This window comes from Mastigoproctus giganteus, chromosome 1, assembly GCF_048544385.1.
Source record: "Mastigoproctus giganteus isolate SK-2022 chromosome 1, ASM4854438v1, whole genome shotgun sequence".
NCBI classification, from domain to species: Eukaryota; Metazoa; Arthropoda; class Arachnida; order Uropygi; family Thelyphonidae; genus Mastigoproctus; species Mastigoproctus giganteus.
The window spans coordinates 176,328,615-176,352,759 of NC_143575.1; the positions used below are offsets into that span (position 1 = coordinate 176,328,615).

The 24,145-nt window shown below is 39.4% G+C and overlaps 1 protein-coding gene and 1 pseudogene across 2 annotated transcripts in view; one reads left to right on the forward strand and one right to left on the reverse strand.

Annotated features, from left to right (window-relative positions):
• The window catches only part of vg (transcription factor vestigial), a 94,350-nt gene that overhangs the window by 33,809 nt on the left and 36,396 nt on the right, over positions 1–24,145 (reverse strand). For both annotated transcript variants that reach the window (XM_090375151.1, XM_090375144.1), the window contains exon 3: positions 363–857. In XM_090375151.1, the coding sequence (XP_090231277.1) occupies positions 363–857 (495 nt within the window). The remainder of the gene's footprint in view (positions 1–362; positions 858–24,145) is intronic.
• Positions 5,758–6,446, forward strand: LOC150091318 (splicing factor 3A subunit 2 pseudogene; annotated as a pseudogene).

The window sequence follows — 24,145 nt, forward strand, 5'->3', positions numbered from 1 at the left end:
TAAGTTTAAGCAACCCTCAACTGAAAATTGTATGAAAATACCATATATTGTAGTCTAAATTTCTGTATAATATGCTGTTTTATTTATTAATGAAACTAATAAGGTAACTTGCTCGAGACCTAGAAATATATTCGCTAAAATACTATTCATTATAACGGGATTTCATGGTATTGAAATCTCTTTATATTGGATTTCATTGTTTTAATGAACTCCATACGTCCGGACCTGACGTGCATTACCAAACACATTCTGATTCAAATATTTTGCTCACCTATATATTTTTTAAAGTACACGTAAATTAACGAGAACTAAATTCCCAACCAATATTCTAAAAACAATAACAAATATGATGGGATCATTACCTGTCATGGCACCCATAGTACCGTACGTGGCACCATAATTCGTCTCCATGTGTCCAAGATTGTGTGCCAGTGGTTCATGGTACCTTGCCGTGCTCCACGAATCGGCGGTTTTTTCGAGACTCGTACATGCACCAGCCACGGGAGTCAATCTCGTTGACCTGACAGAAGGTTGAAGGAGAAGAGAGCCGTACTGAGGATTAAAGCGATTTCCTGTCGGTACTGTGGGCATCCCAGAATATGTGAGTTCGTGCATGGATGGGCGGTGGGTATAAGGATTTGTGGCTTGCGCATGCGTCGAGAGGGTATAATGCCACGGATCACTCTGATGGATACTGGCATGTAGTGCCCCTGAGTGATATGGATCGGTGGCATATGACAGTTCTGGATGGTTTGCGGACGTCATGGGTCCGAGTGCACCGATGCTGGAAGCTGTGGGTTGGTAATTAGAGTTCCAGAAAGATGGAGGGAAGTTCCTTTGGGACATTGGAGGGCTATCTAGAGCAAGAGAGAAATGGATTAATTAGACACGCTAAGATTGAGATTGTTTATAAATATGCTATTCAAAATGTATTTGTATTTCAAAGCGCATTAATAACAGGTGTACGCTGTTAGAGAACTGTTAAATCAGTTTATTCTAGAAATAATATATCCTAGGGATTATTACTCATTATATTACAATAAATGGTATTAAGTACCGATTGTATTACACTACTGATTAAGTTCAATGAGAAAGCGTCAAGCTGTGAGTCATTGTATACACTGAGGTACACAGCTTCTTTGAATACACCACTTTGAGCAAAGTGGGTTTGCCACTTATTGCAGCGATCTTGTATTGTGGACGAACTTCTCTAAGAGTTTATTTGGTAATTACACCACGCTAAATAAAAAGCAATATACATTTCCACGGAAGAAGTTCTTTTTGTTTTAAAGTGTATGGCACTAAGGCCAGGGTTTCGATCCATTTTAGGATCTATTCGGTAAGTAGGTAGGCACTAGGTTGTAGATATCAACAACCCAGTGACGAGATATATCCACACTAAGTAAAATGGTGCAGCAAGTAAGCATAATATACATTGGCTTTTCCTTGAACTCCAATTATGTCTGATTCACTTACTGCATTTCACATTTGTGGATATTCGTCATCACTGGGTTATTCAGATCTTCACAATGCATAACCCAGTGAAGATCTGAATAACCCAGTGATGACGGATATCCACAATGGATTATTCAGATCTTCACAATGCATACCTGTCCACCGATTGGATTCCAAAAACAGATGGAAACCGCGGTCTTGATGGACCTATCCCGAGAAGTTGAGTGAGGGAGAGTTTGGTTTGTAGTGGCCTCTTCTATTTTGATAGACTGTTTCACTCCTGATGTCCGTTTCTTTCCTTTTTTTTTACCAAATTTTTTTCTTTCGTCTACTGTCTATCAAAGATCTTCCTTTGAGTTTTTAGTCTAAAAATGAAAACTTTAGTCTGGGTAGACTTAACCCGAAGATAAATTGAGGTTGCGGTTTCAGCCACATTAACTTCAAAAACATAGGAACCCGGGTGTGGCTAGTGGCATAATTTTTAATCAAAATCGATAATTATCCACAGGAGCAGTGATTTTTTTTATGTAGACTAATGCAATAAATAACCAAATTCAATAACCTACAAGTTGCCAAAGGCACTTTGGCAACTTGTAGCCAAACTTCATTATATGAGAACAATGCATACCCAGTTTGTTCAAAGAATAATGAAATCGGTAATAATACAAAAATACGCTAAACTAATAGATGACTGGAACAAAGGATACTAAATTGGGACAATAAGGTGCTATGGTTCATAACCAGAAATGATTACCAATAATAAACGAAAAAAGATTAAAAAGTATTCAAATATCTATGGAACTATAGTTTATTAAGAAGGCAGGACTTTATTTCTATTTGCCACACGCTACAGTTTAATCCATTCACAATGTTGACTACAGATATAAGTTAATCAATCAGATAAAGCGAATATAAAATCCATGTGTACACTAAGAAAGGAAAGATAAACATTGCTTTAATTTAAAGTAATTTTCATATAATTTTAATTAAATAACATTTACAGTTTTTTTTTCTTTGATTATACCATTATTTATAGCGTATTATTTATAGTGTACGTTGATGTTACAATTTCTTTTTTGTGTGAAATTGTGCTCTGGTTGGAACTTGGGCCCTTCATGTTTCTCATCCGATTAGTCTTTAAAAATACTTTCTATTTTAAGGAGGCAAAGTTAAGTGAGCGATTAGAAAAGAAACTTAAAAGTGAGGAGTCAGTTTGGAAACTTCCTTCGATTTTTAAATCGATTATGCTCATTCTCAGTCAGTTCGGTTAACACTTAGACTTCAAGATCACAAAAACCCATCTTCTCACGAGCTAAATGCATGCAGAAAGAGTTGATGCTTTGCCGAAAGCTAAACGCTCATTGAGATAGCGAATAAAGAAGGAAATGAATAAAGACGTAAGAGAAAAATGAACGAGCGACGCAGAGATGAGGATGATGGAGTGTAATAATCTCCACGGTCATTCGGATTCCCCAGAAAGTCCATCACGGGAGGTTCACTCCGCTCATTTATCTCAGTCTCCAAAACAAAGCTACCCGCTGCAAACGTCGGGGGATCCGAACTGAAGATTGCATTTCTGTCGAAAATAAAAACAGCTGATTGCACTGTCTCCAAATATAGGTCCACAGGCTCCAGGCTGCGTGGACTTCAAGCACGCGACAGCACCGACAGAGAGCTATTGCATTCCTCGCAGATTTAACCGCGCCATTCTTGTCAATCTGAAGTTGATAGTTTCTTTTCCCGATCTCGGTGTCAGCAGTCGGGTGAGTTAGCGAAGCAACGGTAGTAAAGTGTGATTTACAGCTACCCCCTTCCTTTACCCCTTTTCTTCGACTGCCGCCGTTGCTAAGGGGGTTCATTACATTCCTTACAAAATGCCGTGACTGCAGCTTACGTAATGCACATTTGATAGATATTATACCGATACAAAGTGACACAGATTACTGCTGACAAAACCAGGTAGCGTTTCTGTTTGTACTGCCAACGTATCGAATGTTGAACGAAGTAAATGCGCGCTAACTTAAGACAGCTAAGAGTGAATGCCAAGTCCGCGTGTGGATGGAGAATTTATCTAATTGGAGGAGTTCGGGCGAAGTAAAGGATCGCAGTGAGGAACGATATTTGTAGTTTAACAGAAGATGGAATGACACGTGACGAAAACTATTATTATTAGCTTATTTAGTGAATTTTAGTTTTAACTGCAGAATTTGGGCTTCTCTGTAGAGGAGTACCCACTTAGGAATCATTTGGAGGAGTGTATGAACCGAGCTAATCTTCCCTCATTTCAAAATCTCCTCCCACCACCTATAATCAACTTTGCGCTATCATTTTACCCGAAAGTGTTGGAAAATATCAACTTCGATTGGAGATGCAAAGGTATAATTATGGACTACAATTTGTGCTGGATCTTCTCAGTTGTTGAGCATCAAATTTTGTAATGGTATTAATTTGATCTTAATAAAGCCAATACAAAACTGCACTCACGGTAAGCTTTGAATCATACCTGATATCCGCCAAGAGCACTTCAGTAGGGCGAGAACTCGAGGATGTTGCAGTGGTTTTCACTGAATTTATTACAATTCTTTCTTTAAAGAGTCTAAGTTTCATAAATCGATAATTAACGGTGGAGATCTGATTTAAGACGTACAAAAAGGACTGCGCTTTTGATCAGAGGCCATTATGTTGCGCAGTTGAACGATAAAAAAAAAAGGGCGCAGTAAAACACGGTAGACAAATATTCCCGAAAGGGAACTGTCTAACAACGAGACAGCGACTGTTATAATGAAAGAATACACTCTGTTCCTTGTGGGAAGTGACAGGGTAATCTGTTTACCAACTACGGTCGTTGTAAACATTTCTCAAACGGCTGGTATGCGACGAGTCAATGGTAGCAGAAATGGATGACTGGCGCAACTCCAAACACTTGTAACGCAAGTCTGAACAGGAATAATGCAGTACGAATGCGACATATTTTATCAGGCGGCTGTGATCTGTAAATCGAGGTGGTTCTCCATTATCGAATATTTCAGAGGTTCATTTATTTGCTGGAAATTAATCTATTACGAACGAGAAGAAGAACTGGCAGTGATTTATGTACGACGCTAAAGACAAATCCTTTCTCGCTTTTCATTCTCTCTTTCACCATTCTAGCCTGCGTGTATTTATATTTGCATGTGTGTTGTTTGTGAGCATGCATGCGTGGATGTTTAATTGTCTTTAAAAGTGTTTGCCGGCGGCGCTAAGCGACACTTGACTGTTTCGGTTTAGTCAGCCAGGCATTAGTTCCGCTATTGGCTTACTTTGTGAATCTGGTGGCAGTATCCAACCCGCATCTCCATAATGATCCGGTTGTCAGTGGACTTCAGCGAGATCCTGTTTGCGTGTTTTTTTTTTTTTGAACTAATGCTTGTTCATAACTTGGAAAGGGAAGGCAATATCGAGTTCCTCGTTGGGACAGCGCTATTCTCTATTTGAAATGCTTTGAGATCTTAACTGGAAGGGACGAGCAACTCAACTCATTGTCGCTCGCTTATATATTGTTTCTTTGGCGTAATGGATGGTCCATTACGTGAAACAACGTAAAGAAAGCTGTCATCGGGTCACCCCCAACTGTAGGTTGAGTGATATTAATACCGGTATGCCGGCTGTATTAGTCAACGCCCATTCGGGTTTTAAATTCCGACGTCGTGGTCTCAAAGGATCTGTATTCGCCCTCTGATAGATTAATGGTTGTGTTCAAAGAGACGTATTGTGCCGCTCTCTTGGGAAAACCAGGTGCACGATTACATTTCGCCGAAAACCTTTTTATTTTTATCTTGTCAGACATGCTTATTTAAAAATTGTACGCTACATTAAAATAGTTATTTGTATTTGCTGGGATGACAACTACATCTGTACACAACTCTATTTTCAAAAGATATACATCGCATAGCTTTCGGCCCTTTTTTTTTTGGTCGTTTCACTTTCTTCTTAATTATTAGAAACTGATGATTTTAATGTATATCGAGAAAATTATAAATTAGGGCCGCTGTCAAACTCTGAATAAAAACATTTTAAGCAGTTCACGAAAGTTTTTAATATATCAAAATGCCTTTAAACGTTATTCTGGGTCAGGAAATGGCAATTTGCGAGGTACTACATCCGTGCATAAACTCTGCAAAAGTTTTAAAAATATTTAGATCGACTGCTTTGAATAATTTTCCTTGGTTAGTTCAGATTCTATCTCAAATCATATCTTATTTGATAGCGTCTTATTGGCATGATCGTCTCATATTGGCCAAATAAGTTAAAAGAACTTGCATCATGGACTTTCAACACCGGCCTGGAGAGAATACTGGTGGTGTGGCATCATGGTCATAAACAAACGGCGATCGCAGAGAAAGACTTCGGCAACTTGCTCTTGAAACAGTTGATTTAAATAAAGATCCATCCTTTATGAAAAATCATTTAGGATCTTATGAATGCAAGCTCTATCTGATTCTTCACAATAATGAAGCGAGCTACCTTGTCCATACACAGGGATAAAAACACCAGGCAAATTTGGTAAGAAAAGAGCTACAAAGGAAGCGAGAGAATCTTGTCCAGTCAGCTCCAGCAAAACCACGAGTCGACATTGTAAAAATTGGAAGACGGTGGTTACAGAGAGAACAAGAAAATGGGCAAGTTTTATTTCAGATTGACTATCCTGAAATTAATGACAACTCCAAAACAACTTCATGAAAGCATATGAACCAAAAGGTGGAACCTCCAGACAGTTGGTACTATCTTATTTTTGCTGCTGAGCTTTGAAACCATTGCATTAAAGTGCCTAGTCAGAGAAGTTAAGTGATGGTAAATTTTGATCAATGTGGAATAGAGAAAGGAAGTTTTTTCTCCAGTTTAGCTTTAAGGCAGATCTTAAAATAAAGCCGTTTGTACCACCATCCCCAGCTAGTTTACCTCCAAGTCCACGGGACCACCACGCCTCCACCTCTTTCTCTCCCTCCACCTGATCCTCCGTTATTGTCACCTCAATTACCTCGTCCTATCGGACCACCCCTTCCTCCACAGCCATCACCTGTTTATTCTCTTCCACTACCCGGTTTTCTTCTTCGGCCATCTCCATTACCTTCGAGTGGTATTAGTTGTAATAATCAGTAGTTAACTTTAAATTCTCTAATTTTTTTGAAGTAATAAAATGTGAAAATATCGGAACTACTGCATCAAACATGATACATTTACTCTTAATTAAAATAAAGAATTACACTGAAATCAGTAAGGTCAAATTTATTGGTGACATGCAGAAATATGTATTGTAAGTTTATTAAAAATTAAAGAAATTGATCTCTTCTCTAATTGAACGTCTCGGTCCCATGCTGCTTTCCATTGCAATGAAGCTTGAATCCCCTTTGGTGTCCAGATGAGGTTTTCTACAAACGTTATACTAATTTGTTACTTTCACGATACTTCTATTTTACTCTTGTTTTCAATGAAATTTGGCCGTTCCCGGTCTGCTACTGAATGGAGACACTGCCATCCGATTCATTCTAAAATCGAGGTTGAGTCTATTGCTGTTTACGTTTTCTCATGATGTCGTGTTGTGATCTGTCATGGAAAATTTGTACCTGAGCATGGAGGGAGAAGTTGGAGCTATCTCTAACTTCCCTCAAGTTTACCACTTCCGTACAAAACGTCCTCGGTAGCCGAGTGGTCCAACATGAAGACAAACGTGTACACGCTTCGAGTAACTGCTAAATACGGCAGAGTTCTTGTATTCTCTGCATCTTGTGAACTCCTCTGATCTTATGTGGTTGTTCCTAAGTATAAACAGAGAATTTATTTATATTTGATTTAATTCAGATTCGGCCTCCTGATTGACCCGGATGATAAATTTTCAAAAGAATATCTTAAGTGTTTGAACTAAGCTGCATAGTATCGGGATTGACTGAATGCCCTCGTCCAACTTAACTACCAATACGCACAAAACAGCTTGGAACTTTTATTCGAAGGTTGATAGCACAGTTGGTAGAATCGCTATCCTCCCCACATCGGGTGAAAAACACCCGATTTCGAGTACCATCGATGATGTGTTTTTATGGACCTTTTTCACAACGTGGCTGAGTTAGTCTGTCTCAGGCGAGGGTAGCGTGGTTTTCTTCTCCCCAGTAATTCTACAAATTTCCTATACACCTGTTAGAACATGTGCAACAGTCAGCTAGTAATTGTTTAAAATTCACCCTCTCGTTCCTCCCATTCAAATTCAAGTACAATCACCCGTTTGGGATTAGAAAGATAGAAGAACAAGAAATTTAATGCGCAAAATAAAATCCTGAAATGTTCAGCAGCTCCTATTAAACCGAGTCGCTCGGTATGTTGGTTGCACATTAGATAACGAATCGCGCTCGGTTTGTTTAGACACGAGGTGACAGACACGTTCACACACTTGACCTCATCTTTCCCGACTTGGAAACATCTTCGCATGTGACATTATTTCCATGAATTTCCGCGACAGCCGAAATGGATTAACCACACCGTTCCGGAGAGGGTGGGTTATATTTAAAACACCTTTTTCTCAAAAGTGAGACACGCAGCGCCAAAGAAAAGGTGGATGTCACATATTACTCACGTATATATAGACGGGCGGACACTTAATGTTTACACTGCTATTTATAACTCGTTAGCATCTTTAATGGGAAATCTCCGACTTCCACAAGTCACTCCGCTAGGTGAGCTTTCCGCAAAACCACCCTCGGGGCAAGGGTGGGGCCCGATCTTTCCATCATATTAATCTGCTTTCTAATCATAGCCTCAAACAACTTAATTATTCACTTGCCGAGACGCGATTGTCGTCAGCTTTGATATCAAGTTGTGTGAGCGCACGTGCTGATGCTACTCTACTTCGATGCCGATAAAATACTAATTTGGCAAAGGTTAGGAACCTTTACATCTTTGAGGGCCGGTAAATTTAAAATGAGGGATGTATTTAAAACCAGACGAGCATCTCCTCTCGGCATATCAGTTGCTCTTTTGTTTAAGCCTATTTTTACCTTTGATGTTCAGTTGATCTCTCCTCTTCGAGCCCTATTCAACCTTTTTAACCTTCCCTCTTACCGCCACCCCCTCTCACCTACTGCGACGATTTATCATTAACTGTCTTCACATAAGGTAAGGGATGCTTTAGGTATACGCTAGCTCTGGTAGAGGGCAATTCTTTCTCTTAATAACAAAAGTAATTTTTTTTTCTTTCTCCCTAAGCTCTGTTAGTGGCTATAAAAGGGTCCTGTTGTAGAGGGCAATTCTCTAATTAAAGAAAAAAATTGTTCTGACTTGGTCATGATTGTGAATCAGCGAAATTCAAGGTCTGAAGCTATAAAAGTAAATACCTTTTCAACTTACCATTAACCGATCTCGATAGGAAATAGCTTTATCCCGCGAGGTATTTCGCACCTCCCCCTCCGCTTAACACGTAAATTGGCCCTTGAAAACACTCCTATAGACATCGTACTCTAAAGGAACATGACGTAGTTTGATCAAAGAGCAATACGCTTTCGATTATGGAGTGTAGGATTGTGGTTTAGAATCTCAATCGCAGGCAACTCCATTATGGACCTTTTTTACTCGTTTATAAAATTGCAATTGTCCGAATTACGCAGTCCAGTATCCATTCGAGATTTCCCCACGCCTGACACCATGGCCGCTTTACTCTGCTGCCTCCGATCCATTAATATTTCAAGCCCTGACATTTCTGCTCTGCAATACTTCACAGAAAGAGCACTTGAACACCAGCAGAACCTATTTGTCTGCATCATTGACTTTAACAAAGTCATTCGATTGCTTGAGACGTACGTGTCTCAGCTATTGAACAAACCAATCGTTGATCCCAAGGAACTAAGGATACTACAGTTACAATACCTTGAGTAAGAAGTGACAATCCTTGTAGGGAAAGGAAAGAGTTGTTACAAACTCTGAAAGGAGTGAGGAAAGTAAAGCGGGTGTGTTGTCTCAAGTGCTATACAATCTGTCGAAACCATTATCGATGTAATACAAGAGCCTAAAGAAGGAATTACTTTTAATGGTTCAGTTATCTGTAATCTGCGAACGATATTGCCCTCATTGCAACGTCAGAAGAAAATCTCGAAATGCTCAACATAGTCCTAAAAGCCAGCGAACAGATAGCCTTAACAATTGATGCCAAAAAGACCAAAACTATGGTCATAAGCAAAAACGCCTCGCCTAGAATCAAAATACGCTGCTGCAACTCTCCCATTAAACAAGTGAATAACTTTAAATATCTGGGAAAGATCTTTAGAAATAATGACCAAGACACATAAATTAGAAGCAGAAGGTAAATTAGAAGGTATTTTGGAATTAAGTACGTACTTCCTCTGTGACAAACTGGATTTTCAGAGAAGATATTGAATGGCCAAATGCTACACATGGAGCACTCTCCTGTATGGATGAGAGACGTGGGTCATGAGCAAGGCGGAAATTAGAAAACTTTAGATGTGGACGCTCAGAAGAATGCTCAATTCCATGGACCGATCGGGTCACCAATAAGCGGGTCCCTTAAGAGGGCAAGGACCACAAGAACACTACTGCCTACCTCGGGCATATTATAAGATGCCCTCGATATGATTTGCAGACTAATCCTCCAAGAGAAGATTGAAGGCAAAAGAACATAAGGAAGACATCAAAGAATGGACAGGGAGGTCTTATCGACACAAGTGCTTTTACACAAAGCAAGAGACAGTTGGCTCCAAAATTTTGATCTCCAGCGTTCGAATTGAACATGGAACCTGAAGAAGAGTACTTCACAGTACTGTTGATAATGAACACTTATTCGGATATCGATGTAAATTAATCTCAATTTCGTTGTAACTGCTCTCTTCTCATTTTCCAGGCTTTTAGTAACTCCACCTCTTACGAGTTAACTCGCTAACAGTGGAGTAAGTTTCTCCACCGACTCTGGATCGAACTCGCTCTACGGCTGGGAAACATCCAAGCCAAGTTCTTGTAAAGGGGCTGCCTATAAACAATGTGATTAGCATCCCTTTTGAGAACTCGACACAGAGAGGGAGAGTAGGAAGAAAGTAGTTCCGGAGATTCTCCCTACCCCCCCCTTGGTCTTGTTTACCGGTGTCTCAACATAGCAAAGTGTCTTCGTTGTAAACGCTCCGTTAAAGAACGCAGCGGAGCGTTTCACTACATTACGGAAGCATTCCAGCTCGCTACACGCATGCAAAAGCGGATTAAAGGCAGTAAATACCCTTGGCCGCGCGTGTGTGTGTGCATATGCGCACGCTCGTATGTGCGTGTGTGAGAGAGAGAAAGGTGAAGAGTATTATAAATGACCCCCCAGTGTTGTAGAGGCGGTTTCTTTATCTATTTTGTGGCGTGGCAAGAGGGTTCCTTTGTCGTTAAAGTGGCTTACTCTAACAAGGTGCCATTTATGTGTCTGGGCTCGGTGCAAAAGGAGAGCGCGCGCTCGCACCTGGTTGATATACAGAAAAACGCTTTATAAGAGCATAGCACGCCTGGTAGGTTTTAAATATATCGTCTGTGGCGTCGACGTTAATTCGGTGTGTGGTGAAGACGATATGGAGAATAATCCGAATGCATTTCGCTTCATGCACTCTTATCTGACAGGGGACAATGATACATTGTTGCCTTTATTGACGTTTAAATTCTCCCTCTTGTATGAAGTCAATTAATTTTAACGGACTTTGTCATTATTACTGCGGACGCAAAGGAGCTGACGAAGCAAACTGTCACTGCAATAAATAGCTTACAATTCCTGCAGGCCGGGGTATCCTTTAGGTATTTACTCGCTCATTTTCGATGTCGTTAACGAGAAGGACGGAACACATGCCGAAAGTTAACAAACTGTGCGATGCCATTTCACTGTCTGTTCGTCTAATGGTCTTTTAATCCCCCCTGCAACAACCTTCGGAGCACATGACAGCGAAACGAAACGAGCGTCAAATTCGCTTCCCCAACTCTTATTGCTTGAATTATCATGCACGAGTCTGCATTCCTCTACGACTTTAAGCGTTCGCTTGAAAACATTGTTACAAGTTCAATTGTTGTCGATATACTGTAACAATGTGTGGACAGGAGCCGCTTGAATAATACGCAAATGCAATTTACAATCGTCTGCACTTTTACAATCGTCTGCTGTGTCATTCAATCGTCTGCTACAAGTATTTTTCAGTACCTTTTCTTCTAACAACTGCGGGCCCACTCCCAAAGGATGCTTTTCCAGTGTAGGCACAGGGATTTTACGCTCTACATCCGGGGCTCTGTCTAATGAGCTTTAATGGCTTTAAAGATATGGAAGTAGCGATCTATAAATTGGAAGAGCCCGTTGGATAAACTTACCGTTGATGACAGCACATAACGGGCAAGGCGTTGTAAGGAAGTTCTTCTTACAACAATATATTTAGTGTTAAGAGTACAGTTTGTACGGACAGCAGCGCAAGACCAAAAGAAAAAAACAACATCTGTAAAAATAAAAGAAGCCATCATTATACCGTTTGCGTGATTTATAACGTCTTACACAAGCAACAGCGCATGACGGCGAGGTGAACTTTTTTTAGCTTGGCTGTTTTGTCGCATGCGGCACTGTCGCTGAAGCTGTAAATTATGGGGATACTACGAACGGTGGAAGAAGCATAACCCTGCTTGGGGGAAGGGGGCGGGTGATGATGAGCTAGACGGCGTTCATTTGATTGCCTCTGAATTCTGGATTTAGTAGGCAGCTAGGCCTACTGTTTGTTGCTCAACTACACTAAAAACATGTCTTTAATTTCAATTTAATTGCATGATGGATTACAGAAGTAACCTGAATGAAGAGCCATCAGAAATATTTGAACTCTCCAGAACAGGTCAATCCAAGTTCAAGTCTGAATTTACGAACGATTAATTAAGCATTTTCAAAGCATTGTCCACGTGTGTGGTACGCCCATCCACGATTTTTCTGGGAGGAGGAGCCATCCTGAAGAAGTGAAGCTAATTCGTCCCCCGCATCACGCGAGTCAACGTGCTATGTCGTCCTTAACTGGTTCGATGGATGAGCGATCGGATACCAGAATGTGACCGCGTGGGCAGTTGTAAGAGCACCTCCTTTAGGGTTTTATCAATTTGTAGAAAAGGTGTGTACGTCATTAATCCTTCTTTCATTACCGTAGTCATGTTTTCTTCAGACATTCCCTAATATTTCAAGTTTGCAAACAGGTCAAATGGACTACTTCATCACGTGTTTTATTTGAGACTAAGACGCCCTTAACACGATTCTTAGGGCCTTATTTTAAATTTATCCAAAATAAATAAGCCAAACCTTCTCATTGGATGTATAGTAGTGGAACCCATCTTGGTTCAATCTCCATTAAATAAAACTAGGCCTTCGATTTGATCATAATTATACAAATTCTGGACCGAGATTGATGAAACTGGCATGCGCCATTTGGATGAATCCATCGTGTTTTATTTCAGAAGTATCTGCACTTGAAGTCTTTGTTTTTTTAACCATTGGCTTTGAGCTGGTGGGGAAACATGTTTAATTTCGTCTCGGGGAAGAGGCAGTCCTGAAACTGTGACGCCAGTTGTATTGGCACTCTCTGCACAGACGCAAATGTCCGTATTAAGAAAACGATCAATCTTGGGATGATACGGGAGTGCCAGTCAAGTGTCAAACTATTTTTTTCTTAACCAGTCCATGAACGTATAAGGCAACATAGGAATAATATACTTCCTAGAGCGCGGAATACCTCTTTTGTAAAATGACTACAGCACAACCTAGCGTTCTATCCTGAATGAAAGCAAACCGCAAAGATATTTAAAAATCCATTTTAATAATTCAAGGAAATTTGTAAGGAGAAAAGTATTACACAACGTTAGAAGCAGTGGAATCGCACGTAGAACACTTCTTCGTTTCACACAGCGATCCGGCTCTTCTTATAGAAGAGAAGATGCTAAGGGATTTATATCGTAAAGAGCAGATTATAGATGGGTCATGACCCCAGCTCACACCTCCCCAATTACAGCAGAGGTTTACACACACCAAGAAGGTGAAAGAACACAAAGGTGGGTTCAAAATGCTCAGCCCCTCCCGTACCGTCAATTTTCTGAATTTTGGGAGAATTCAGAGAATGCCAGACATTTGTCGGAGGTGCACCGCGGACAAATTCAGGCAAGGCAGGGGAGAGCCCAGCTCGCAGAGCTGTTATTTCTCTGTCGCACCATGCAGTGTGACAGAGAAATACAACGGCATCCCCGCTCTGGCCGACAAACCATCTGCAGCAGAGTTTAGTGACTGGAATGGTCGTCTCAGGGGCACATCAGTCATTACTGGGGTGTGTGAAGAAGCTGGAGTGGCACTTCTCTTCAACAGGGTCGCACTTATGAACAGGAACATGAGGCGCTAGCCTCTGATCTCAATTTTTTTTAAGGTGATTTCTTTTTTTAACATTCTGATTCAAACTAGGGCCACTTGTAGTAGGATAAAGGAAAATCACTCTAATAGATCGCTTACAGTACAATACAGGTTGATCACAGCATATTGCACTGGCTATAGACATAAGATAGCAGTTGACCAGCGCGACTTCTCGGTAGAGTATGTGGGAGAGAGTTCTAAACGTGTTAGAGATCCACTAAATTGTGCAATGCTTAATCCATTTAGCCCTTAATTCATGCTTTCTACAGCAACAGCTCTATTGCCCAAAGGCCTGAAATGCAAACCCTGGTCTCTCGAAATGAGTTAGTTATATGCAAATTTTATTCGTTCTACGGAAACAATTTTTAATCGGACCACCCATGGATTTGAGAAGCTATACAAGCTGAGACACGAATACTTAACATTTAGTTAAATTTAGTAGTTGATGTGTAAAGTTAGCGTGATACGTATTTTTAAAAATATCATACAAAAATGTACCCAAATTACCTTTCACACAAAACGTGTGAGGAGTTTATAAATTTAATGGCAAATAAGACAAAAGAATCTAATGTCTGAAGTTAAAGCTGCGCAATTTTCAATGACTATCAGTTAGTGCTAATAATCCGATATGTTTCAAAAGATGGGAAAATTATTAAAGAAAGATTCTTAGGTTTTCTTCCCGTGGAATATCATAACGCAGAATATCTTAATAATCATTTCAGCAAGTTGAGTTATCCATAAATACTGAAAGGTGCAGAGGACAAAGTTATGTTACTGCCAATATGGCTGGAAATATTTAGTCTATTAACAACAATTTGCAACAGTGTTGGAGAGACTAAACGCTAATAGCAAATACCTTCAGGACCCAAAATAAATTTACTGAAAAGCGCTAATCTTTAAAAATCAAATAAAATAAATTTGAAACAATTGAAGACTAAATCATTAATTGATGATTAAATGATGTAATTTTAATTGGAAGAAAATTGATTGTGAACGCCGCTTATATTATTTGTGATACATTTATTGCTGAATTAAGTTGCCGGTTTTCAAGTATACACCAAGAGATCAAATGTTTATTTTTATAAATTATACCATGGAGGAAAACGAATTTGATTCGCGTATTGACACATTAGCGGATGTTTATAAAAACGATATCGAATAATTCGAATCAGAAACTTTAAAATATGCCAAAGAAGAAAATGTTTCAACTCTTGATTATATGCACGATATTACTGATGGACTTAGATCGACAATGTTGATGCTCTTCTGAATATTTCTCTCAATGTTTGTGACAAACACAAGTGGTGAGCAATCATTTTCAGCACTAAAAAGAATAAAAAACTATTTAAAATAATTTAATGCAGGACGATGTCCGATTTATCATTACTATTTATAAAATAATATTGTTAAAACTTTTCTGTTCAACTCCTGTATTTTATACAATACTTGTATTTAATTATGTTATATAAATGAATTATTTTGGCAATACACAATTTGTCATACATTATCAATAAAAACGTTCCAGGGGCCTCAAAATAACTTAAACTCGCAAGTACATCCTGTCAACTAGCCTGAGCAGATCAGCTTGGTGGTGGCGAGTACCTTAGCAAGGAGAAATATTTCCAGGATAGTTCGTAATAGCCATACAGTGCAAGGAAGGCAAAGGCTTTTGCTGCAAAGCTGAATGATTGTATTTAACTGCACAGAAGGAGATAGCGAACTCAGGGACGGAAGCCGGGTTGCGTTTGTCTATGATGGCTGTTCCCTGGTGGTAGTGATCTAATACCCTTACAGGCCAGGCCAATACGGTTGAGAATTTTCTTTTGTTTTTGTATATAGCAAACACAGGTGGAGATGGGCGTAAGCCTGGGTGCGAGTTCTAGAATTTTCTACAACAGAAGTTCTACCCTCGTTCATTTTGCTAACTCCTCTGAGCCTTATAAAATTCAATCTGTTCAGTTTGTTCTAGCGAACTTTCCGTTTTAGCGCTAATAATCAGCTGTTTCAAAAGATGGTAAAAATAAGATTCTTAGGTTTCCTTTCTGTTTCATGCATATTCCCCAGAGAGCATAACATTTGTGTTGAGAGGTGCAGTGAAATGATTAAACGCTATACAGCGGAAAATCCAATATTCGATCACCTAATCCCTTCAAATTTGTGTGATAAAATCTACGTACATATGTCTTCCTGCAGAACTGCTGGATACAGGAATATTAGAATATTGTGATGGAAAGATCACAAAAATAAAGCATCGTTTGCTGTTGGACTTGATGGGAACATTTTGAGATTAAACGCTCCCAATTAGCGATGAAAACCGATCACAGTTAAATGTAACACTTGAGTTAGTAGGCCTGTGCTTTTGTACCATTATGGCTTCATTCGTCCAGTGATGGAACTTGTTCTTGTTCTTGTTAGTGCTGTTTCCTCGGTTATCCTTGGTTTTTTCGACCTGCACAGCAAGCAACAAATACGAGTGAACAGATGCTTATACACACATTTCAATGGTGCAATTTGGCCAAGAGTTGCTGAACCACAGTTAAACCACGTCATATTGCCTGTGATCGTTTGGAGTCCAAATTGGACTGTGGTAATCTAGTCTTCCTATAAATCGTTGATTAAGATGGGTGCAGTAGAATACTAGTGTCACTTTAGGAACGGGATCAGGAGCATACCGAAACTGATCCCCTCCCCCGTGGCACTCAGAGTGTTGAAATTCTGATGGAAAGTGGCAACGACTGTTGAGTTGATCTGTTTAGTAACCGCGGCTGTGAGAAAAATATTTCACCCCGTTTCCGCCTTAAAGTTAAAGAATAAATTCTACTGATAGTATGGTTTAAAACTTTATTTTTGTGAAAAAATAGCCCTTTTCTTTAGATTATAAATGAAAAGTTCTAATTTTTTTTTGTTTTTCTGGACTCCCAGCATCTCTTTAAGACATCTCGATTGTGGATCTCCTGCTCACTATTGAGAACTGATATAATAGTGGCTAATTTTAATCTTACCAACGGCCAACTTAATGAAAATAACTTCAGATATCCCCTCCCCCATAGCAAGTGTGGGACCTTGACCCAGACACCGCTACCTTTCAAAGTAATGTAAGAAACTGTACACATGTTTACCACAACAAACCATCTGTCTGCATGCCAAATCGTAATGGTATTTTTAATCAATCTACTTTGTACGGTACAAAATAATCGCTGGAATAGTGTGAAAGGTGCGTTTTATTCACCTTAAACACTTAAGGGCCATTGTATTAATTGATAATACAGTTCGATTGCCTCAGGACACCAATCTTTCTTTTTTTTGCCAGCTGGTGAACCGGGATGATGTCATTTGCCGTTTTCTGTTTGACAGCAGTCAAGTCAAGCCAAGCCTATCACACGAAGTATGGAGTCACCGCAGGAAGTAGTAAGAGAGAGGCATAGAATTACACTAAACGCCATCCCTTGTCATATTTCACCAGCAGCAGCTGTTTTGGCCCTCCTATTATCAAGGAAATGCTAGAACCCTCCCCCTATCTGTAGGTCTCGCAGCTACTATCTTATCGCTTCCAACCCCTGTCGCTTCATTACGCCATGATGGTGATAAGTCGTCAGTTTTAGAGCACACACGATTTCCAACACGGCGGATCCAGTTCGTCCCTCGCTAATGGTCCCTTAAGCTCGAACCGGGGTGTTAAATCTCCGAAGCGTTGATGCCAAACACTTGATGCACAGTTAAGGACCATTTGACTTAGGCTTGCGGCACCTTCCCTCGTAATTAGGAAGAAGGACAAAAATTGTCCCTCCTACCAACTCTGAAGCCTTATAAGGCACACGGTAGGAGTTTAAATAACAGGCCGCAGTTCTAAATATAACGCAATTTTGGGATCTACAGCAGTTTTCTTAACTTCATTAACTACGAACAATTTATTTTAACTCTTAAACCAAACTTTTTTACCAATTTCTTAATTAAAAAGAAATGATCGAAAAATTTAGTGATTAAAATCACACTATAGCAATATGTCCTTCCAACAACTGTGAAACGGAATACATAAATTCAAGGATCTCATCCCAGTACCTACATCTGTTACCTTTTGTTCTGGACTCCGGGAATGTGGACTGCCTTATATGAGGACCTTTTCTTAAATACAATCTCCTAAACAATCCTTCCTGTATCAGTTCAAGTTCGTGCACAATATTCTAAAAATCCCCGAATCTTTCGATGGAAAGACTGGCTGATTTCACTTGAACAGCAAAATGTGCCACAAATGTACCCTGTTTTGGAATTTAGAATAAAGAATTTATCCAGCAATAAATTCTGTCCGCCGTGCGATGACAGCGTTTAATTTTTCTTAAGATACGAGTATCCATCTTGCTTACCACACTAGACTGCATTGATCTACCTTTGCGTGGGTTCCTCCCTCCTAATTCTCTTCCAGGCGTTCATCCCATTTATTGCGATGTTGAAGTTAAGTTTTCAAATGGTGGTCGCAAAGTGGTCTAAGATTTCGTTTTTCTCTCTCTCTCTCTCTCTCTCTCTCTGAAATGACCTTTTTATTTAAAACGAAGGGCATTTATTATTTTATTCATTTTAATTTACATTGCTTCTGGAAAGCCTGTTCAGCTAGTATGGCAAATGCAAAGTTCGTTGCTTCTGGTTCAGTGTTCTTTTGCTACAACGTATTTAAGTGAAGCTCTATCCAGTGCATCAGTGGCCTTTATCCGATGTTGTTCGTCCTTGAATCCTGTCCTTAAAGACGCATTACACATTAAAAAAGACAAATACGGATCGGCTGTGATACGAAAACCACAACAAAAGTGTTGCGCTCATTGAGGTATCAATTTCCAGTTCTAAATATAAAGTTTTCTGTTTTATTTCGTCTTCGGGAGACTATCAAATTTGAACCAGTTTTTTTTGTGTGTGTGGGATTGGCACTGAAAACACTGGGAAGTCTTTCTCTAAACCGTGCCTCTTGCATGTCTAAAATGCTTAATACAATAGTCACTCGCGTTTTGCATATTCAGAAGGATTAAATTAGTTCAGCACTGTGTGGATTTCATTTTAAATTCTGTGGCTATCGATAATTGCTAAGGCAACATTGTACCAGTGTATGATTGGCCACGTATATTCCCGAGCCCATTTGCATGAGGTACCAACCGAGAAACCTGATATAACTAGCAGAGGGAAAAACAACTCCTTAAGGAAGTTGTGTTAAAAATATATTATACGGACTCCAGAGTCTCGATGGGAAGAATTAAACATTATGAACATGTTCCATGGTGGAGCCAGGACTTAACTCAACTGAGAAAAGAGGTGTGGCTTGCTAGGAGGCAACTTCAGCGGTTGTTTCGTAGGTCAAGAATACCGGAAGTGGCTTCTTGGTACAAAAGTAAATACAATGGCATTATGTTTGGCCAATAGATATATAACTGCTAATAGTTAAAAGTAAAAACCAAGTGTGGCAAGATTTTGTACAGAAGGAGGGTCAGCCCCATGGGTTTTCTGTGGATAAGACAAGTAGAGCAAGTAGGACATATAGTAATTGATATTCAAGGAGACAAACTATTGGGTGGCATGGAACAATAGAAAAGACCTTGGAGAATTTGTATTCGGGAGATTATAAAGAATTAGAAGATGATTATCATAAGAAAGTAAGGACGGAGAATGAGTATATCGTGTGAAAGGTATATGAAGTTTGAGCATAATAAATTAGCTGATGCAGTCAAGGCAACGGAAATTAATAAAGCTCCGGGAACTGACTTGATTGAGATGGATGAAGTGGAAAAGCTTTTTAGGATAAGACCAAGTTTTGGGCTCAGTTTTTAATCAATGAAAGAAAGGGCAGTACTGTATTTGGAAAGCTGAACTGATTGAAGAAAGGATGCAGATCGAGGTGCAAATGATATTAGCACTTGCGTTTGGTGCAAGGAAGACCCGGGCGTTTGCACCATTGAAAAATAATAAAACCACCTATTTGACTTTGAATTTCCTCAATTTGTCAGCCTCGACCAATAACTTATTCTAATAATTAACAACTCGCTGGCTAAAAAAAACTTCCTGCAATCCAGGCTAAACCTCCCACCATAACTTGAAATCATTTAACAGGGAAATTACCTTCATTTTGGTTTTACCTCTCAGAGCCTTATACACCTCAAAGCTCCTCTAAAGGGTCTAGTTTCACATGGACGCCCTTTTGCTGATCTCACCAGGATTGCTGTCCGTCTTTGGACTCCGTGAAGCCATACCTGGATAGAGTATTCCAATTGTGATCTCACAATTGCATTATACAGTGGTATTATGACCTCCCTATCTCTACAAGCAAGCCTTCGATAAATCATCGATAGGAAACGAAGGGGTCCTCATCACCTGTCTGCACTGCTTGGAGAACTGGATATCCGACCGCATCATAACTCCCAAATCTTTCTTCTCTGTTTTGGTTCAAACCCACCAAGCGAAGTTATTTTTAGGATTGCTATTCCTCAAGTATATTGGGTTCCCAACTGGTGGTTCGCGAACCCCCAATGTTTGCAAAATTTTTCCAGGGGGTTCGCACTAAAAATTCTGATTGAGTCTGCTTACATTTACATAGGAAATTTTGAAACAAGGTTTTGAAAGGGCAGAATGATTAGGACAAATTGTAGGATAATATGGACTTTAGATAGTGGAAAATAAGTAGCTTGAGTAATAGATAGAACTAAAATTATGTTTCTCCAGAGAAAAGAGTGCCCTTAACCCGAAGGAATCAAAGAATGGTAATTGAATGTTTTGAAGCGTTTCCAGTGAGAAAATTTGGGGAGGAAAGATATACTTAGCTCGAGTAACTAACACATTTATATAAATGTAATAATTAAACGAAGGCAAGGAGGAACGAGGCGAAATAGAGGGATTTGATTGGCCAGGTTGTGATGTGTAGAAAGGGGAAAATGGTTCATGGAAATACTTCTTCCGCGCCAAAACTCCATATATTAAATGATGAATTATAATTATATATATAAATTATGAAATTATTAATAAAATATTACATAAATGGAATATTTTTCTCACACCACCTCGCCATATTTTATGGCGAGAAGAGTGGTGTTATGAAGGGGTTCGCGAGTGAGTCGAAGTGGAAGAAGGGATTTGCGAGTCGAAAAAGTTGGGAACTTGACTTGTCAGTTATAGGAAAATTATATGAGCAGTTGGAGATCTGAAGGAAAGGTACCAAGTTTAAGGACTAATGTCAATTTGGTTTTGTACCTGGCAGATTGACCGAAAACGCCCTACGTAGGTTAATGTACACAGTGGATGAAGCTAACCCTTATGGGATTGTTTAATAACTTAGTCAGCTTTCGACACTTTATGGTGGCCAGGGGTTAACTCCATTACAAATATGTACAACGTTGTTGAGGATTGCTTTTTTCAACAGAACAAACAGTAACAGTTCGGTCGAGAGTGTTGGCAAAAAGGATAGTCTCAGGGATCAATTTTCGGTTCTAGTGTTTGGAATATTGTGATAAAATAGTTGTGGACCTTGGCTAGCCTAACAAAAGCTGTCGCACATGCCGATGATTTATTGATATTGGTTGAGGGTGATTCAAAGTATATCAGCTAGAAAAAAAAATCAATATCCGTTGTTTTTATGGAATGGACACAAAGTTTGGAATCTCTATCGAGGTCCAAATGTATATGTATAGGCTGAGTTTAAAAAAAGACTTGCAATATAAGATGCAATGGATACTGTCCAGTCCAGTAGAAAAGTACCAAGAATCATCAATTTATGAATGTAACAAAGAAAAATCAGCACTGGTAAATATTTTAATCAGATGAATACCGTTAATATCATAAAGATGGTAGGGTTAGGATATGGGCAAATGTCATTCACCGATCGTGCTTTGTAGAAACAATGCAGATAAATATGGGGTATGTTTTTTGAGTGAGGGGAGACAATGGGATCCCTGTTTACCCGAGTACTGACGGTGGAGCTTACCTCAACTTTTTCACAGAGCAGGAACACCTCATTATGGAGAAATGCTTCTTCCAAATGGACTGAGTGGTATCATTAGGCCCGTGTCCCAGAAGAATGGTCCTATAATCATATTAATAACCTCTTGCTGCTTTTTTGCCTTTGAAATTAATCCAAATTTGTGGATATTAGCCTATCCAGCTTGCGTAGACTTAAATGAATGTCGTGAAACTCGTGTAGAAGCAAATTGCGATCCTAAACTAAGGGAGGAAAAACCCACACCTTTTGAATCCTGTTACGTTCGAAACTACGCTAACATTTGTAATGTGTCCCACTTTCTACATTAAAATAAACGTCCCACTTGGGTATATGAGTTCAATTACTTAAACGACAATTAACTGGATTCGCTGACCATATAAATTTATGGCTTTCAAGGGATGCGACAGACTTATAACTTCGTAACTGCTATACATAATTCAACACGCTCTCTCGACCCAAAATACCGGCATCTTCTATGATTAGCTAATATTTACTAACAGCTCCACAATCTTCTCCGACTGCAATCGATATATTTAAGGCTTCCGCCCGCCATCTATGTCGACATTTCGTTTTTAATTACACGACTTGCTTCCCCCTTTCCCCCTTCAGTCACCTCATAAACAAATTAATAAAATATCGGAGGTCTTTCATTCTAATCTCGTTCGGTGAACAACAGTTCTGGACTGCATACAGCGCTGAAACCTGCATCGCGTGACGGCTTTTCTTGACAGCGACAGAAGATTTACGAGCGCCTCTGGTAGCTATCTGTCCACGTGAATTTACTGGTGGCAGAGGGAGACACAAGCAGACACAAGTCACCCTGGAGATGACGGAGTTTAAAGTTTACCTCTTGAAGGGAAAGTATAGAGGGTTAATTATTTCTGGTATCCAAGCTGGAGAAGATTAGCAGTCTGTTCTTGCAAGTGAGGCAATAAATCTTATCTGAGGATTATAAATCCGTAGTTTGATACACTCACGGATTAGGGTGTTAGAGTTTTTTTTTTTGTTTTTTTTTTTCTACCCAAAAGGTGCTCAACTTTAGGCTGGATTTTTCAGTGGCTAAAAGACTCCAAGATGCTACTGGAAACATGATGGTAGAGCATCTAGTTTGTCCCCGATTTTCTTTTATTGGAGAACATGAGTTATTAATGAATCTTTGGTTACTGCGCAAAATGCACCAAGAATAAGGACAATTGCTTAAATCATCTGAATGGAGAAATCATGTGCCTGTTCCAGGAATATTAACTTGTAGTTGGTAATGTTGATTGGCGAATGTGACCTTAATATGTCACTGGTCTCTTTGCCAACGAGTTTTTTGGTCTATAAGCTCGATAACTTATGATCGTTTTCTGGCTATAATTTTAAATATAGCGCCATTTTTATCTGGCGTCCTTTTTGGAGTTGTATCCATCCACTAATGAAAAATCCTGATGTACTGGAACTGCGAGATCCGTCTTGTGTTTATGGCATGTCGAGACAACTTATGAACGCACCTCAAAATCAGCTAAAGAATCATCGCGAAGCAATAGGACAATGACTTAGCACTGGCCACACTGTTCCACTTAATTGCTTCTGTTGAGGGGAGCGCAAACATGGTTCTTTATATTGTAGACGTAACATGAAATTGGAGCGCAGCAAATCGATTTGTAGGAAATTAATTTCTCAGAGAGATAATTAACGTAGAAAATGTTTTTTCTCCCTCTGGTGCAGTTTTACCTTTGCTAATGACTTCGACCACCCAAGTGAAGGACTACATTCTCTTTTCTCCCTACCACTTGCTCATTAAAAAAAATAAAGTGGGACCGTTGTGTCTTACATATCCAAAAATATCATTTATACTATTTAAAGCTTCCGACATTTTGTTTTTTTATCTTCTGCTTCTTTGCTACCAACAATGAATTTTTAAATGTAATCCCACGTGTCACGTATGCAGTGAACGCTTGGTTTATGGTGCAGATCGTTTTGGATTGTTGCCATTTGATATGTGGTACAAAAGATAGCATCTGAAAGATGGGGTTGTTTACGGTTTCATCACGTATTTTGGAACTCCTTTAAGAATTTCGTTTTCTTTTTGGTGTGTGCGGATGCTAAAACGCTAGGCGACAGAAAGACCGTTGTTTAGATGTATAATAATGGATTAATCGGAGTTTCAGCTATTTTCTCCCGCCCCCAAACCAATTCATACAAATTAGAAACGCTTTCAAAATAGTCACGAGCGACTCTGTGGCTGCCAATATTAGAGGCAACATCTGCTTAAAACTTTCCTTTGTAACATGCAGATAATATGCGAATCTTCACTTTTTTTTATAAATAAG